Genomic DNA, 1,557 nt, shown 5'->3' on the forward strand with positions numbered 1-1,557 from the left:
TACCTAGGTTCAATTCCAGACCCAGTGTCATATGTTGGTTGAGTTTGTTGTTGGGTCTCATCCTTGCTCGAAGTCTGAGGTTTTACTCAGGGCACTCTGGGAGATTGCACAAGCACTCCCTGTGTTATTGAATTAAATATACAACTTTACTTTTTACTTTTAATTACCTCTGACTATGTCTGAGATACCGTAACATAGATATTGAACAGAACTTTTAATTTTTTCTCAATAATTCTGCTGTGCAACACTGGCTGTACAAAAGCTGGATGTCTGGTGTGAGTGTTCCAATTACCTAGCAAATACTGGATGTTCTGGATGAGTCATACTTGCATTTTACAAGTCACTGATGCAGTGGCCTGGCTAAGAATATTACTTTTACCAAGATATTAGTCAGTATAAAGTTAATATGTAGTTTACTAATTCGATAGTTTTTTTCAAGTAGGTAAAATTGATGTGTTTAGAGACAAGTCACTTGTAGAAGGTAATGGTTGCAGTTTTGGCAATTAGTTATAACACATGAAAGCAATAATGACATGCACATAAGGGTCTACCAAAACAAGAAGCCGTAGAATAAATCAGAGGGTTTTTTTACATGATTACGAAGCATAAATGAAAAAGGGTGGGTTTTAAATAATTTTATTTTACCTGGTGTTCATGGTAATTTGAATTAACATCTGCCCCTTGAGCTAGAAGTAACTCACACATTTCTGACTTGCCTTTATATGCTGCACTCATTAATGGGGTCATTCCATGCTAGAAAGTAAGAAAAAATTGTAAGGCAAATGATTATAACACTGTATTACTTTTAAGAGCCACTAATATTTTTTATCAACATTTTAAAGCAAAAAAAAACTGTTGTTAAGTTAAAGAGAACAAGGTCGATAAAAAGAAAAACTATTATTTCAAGCTTACATGTAATCAGATTCAGTATAAGTAAAATTTTCGCTTTCAACACAATATTTAATAAATATAAGTCTCTGCCAGCAGCGGTTTAGAAAAGCTCCACAAAAAACAACAAGTCATTTGACCACCGGATTCAACGATACATCGACTCAGAGTATAAATCTAGCTTAACTCTGCTCACATACTTCCGGCCTGGAAAACAATCATTATTCTAAAGTCGTTTTCTTCTTGGAGGAAAATGTTCTAAAAATTTAAGACACCATGGAATAACTTCGTTTAAGACAAAAGATAATGTTCAATACACTTATGTACGTGGATACCCAAATAGATCCATGGCAAAAAAAAAACATATACACCACACATAAAAGAGCTTCAGTCAAATAAGTACCTCGTCCAGGCAGTTTATTCTGACATCCCCCGAACTCAAAAGTTTCATCGCCTCCTGATCATTGCCTTCAAAAAAGTAAAAAACGCCGAGTCTGAATAAAAAAGTACCTAGAAATATCTTGTTACCAACAAAACCCTTATTATTACCTTTGTTGAGATGCGAAAACAGCAATTTCTCGTTGTCTGACAGATCCCCAACCTTCGCCATTTTGTGTTGACTTTTGGAATTGACTGTACCTGTCATTTATGCATACCTCAAATATCCCA

General features: G+C 34.8%; 1 protein-coding gene across 3 annotated transcripts in view; it reads right to left on the reverse strand.

The window, feature by feature from the left end:
* LOC146472867 (ankyrin repeat and MYND domain-containing protein 2-like) overlaps positions 1–1,508 on the reverse strand; it is a 79,702-nt gene extending 78,194 nt beyond the window's left edge. For all 3 annotated transcript variants that reach the window (XM_085119110.1, XM_085119112.1, XM_085119111.1), the window contains exons 1-3: positions 1,438–1,508; positions 1,292–1,356; positions 646–753 (exon numbers count right to left, since the gene is read on the reverse strand). In XM_085119110.1, the coding sequence (XP_084975236.1) occupies positions 646–753; positions 1,292–1,356; positions 1,438–1,498 (234 nt within the window). In that variant the 5' untranslated portion in view covers positions 1,499–1,508. The remainder of the gene's footprint in view (positions 1–645; positions 754–1,291; positions 1,357–1,437) is intronic.
* Positions 1,509–1,557: the final 49 nt, after the last annotated feature.

The sequence above is a fragment of the Pavona decussata genome, unplaced genomic scaffold (assembly GCF_977016875.1).
Source record: "Pavona decussata unplaced genomic scaffold, jaPavDecu1.1 SCAFFOLD_96, whole genome shotgun sequence".
In the NCBI taxonomy this organism is placed as follows: Eukaryota; Metazoa; Cnidaria; class Anthozoa; order Scleractinia; family Agariciidae; genus Pavona; species Pavona decussata.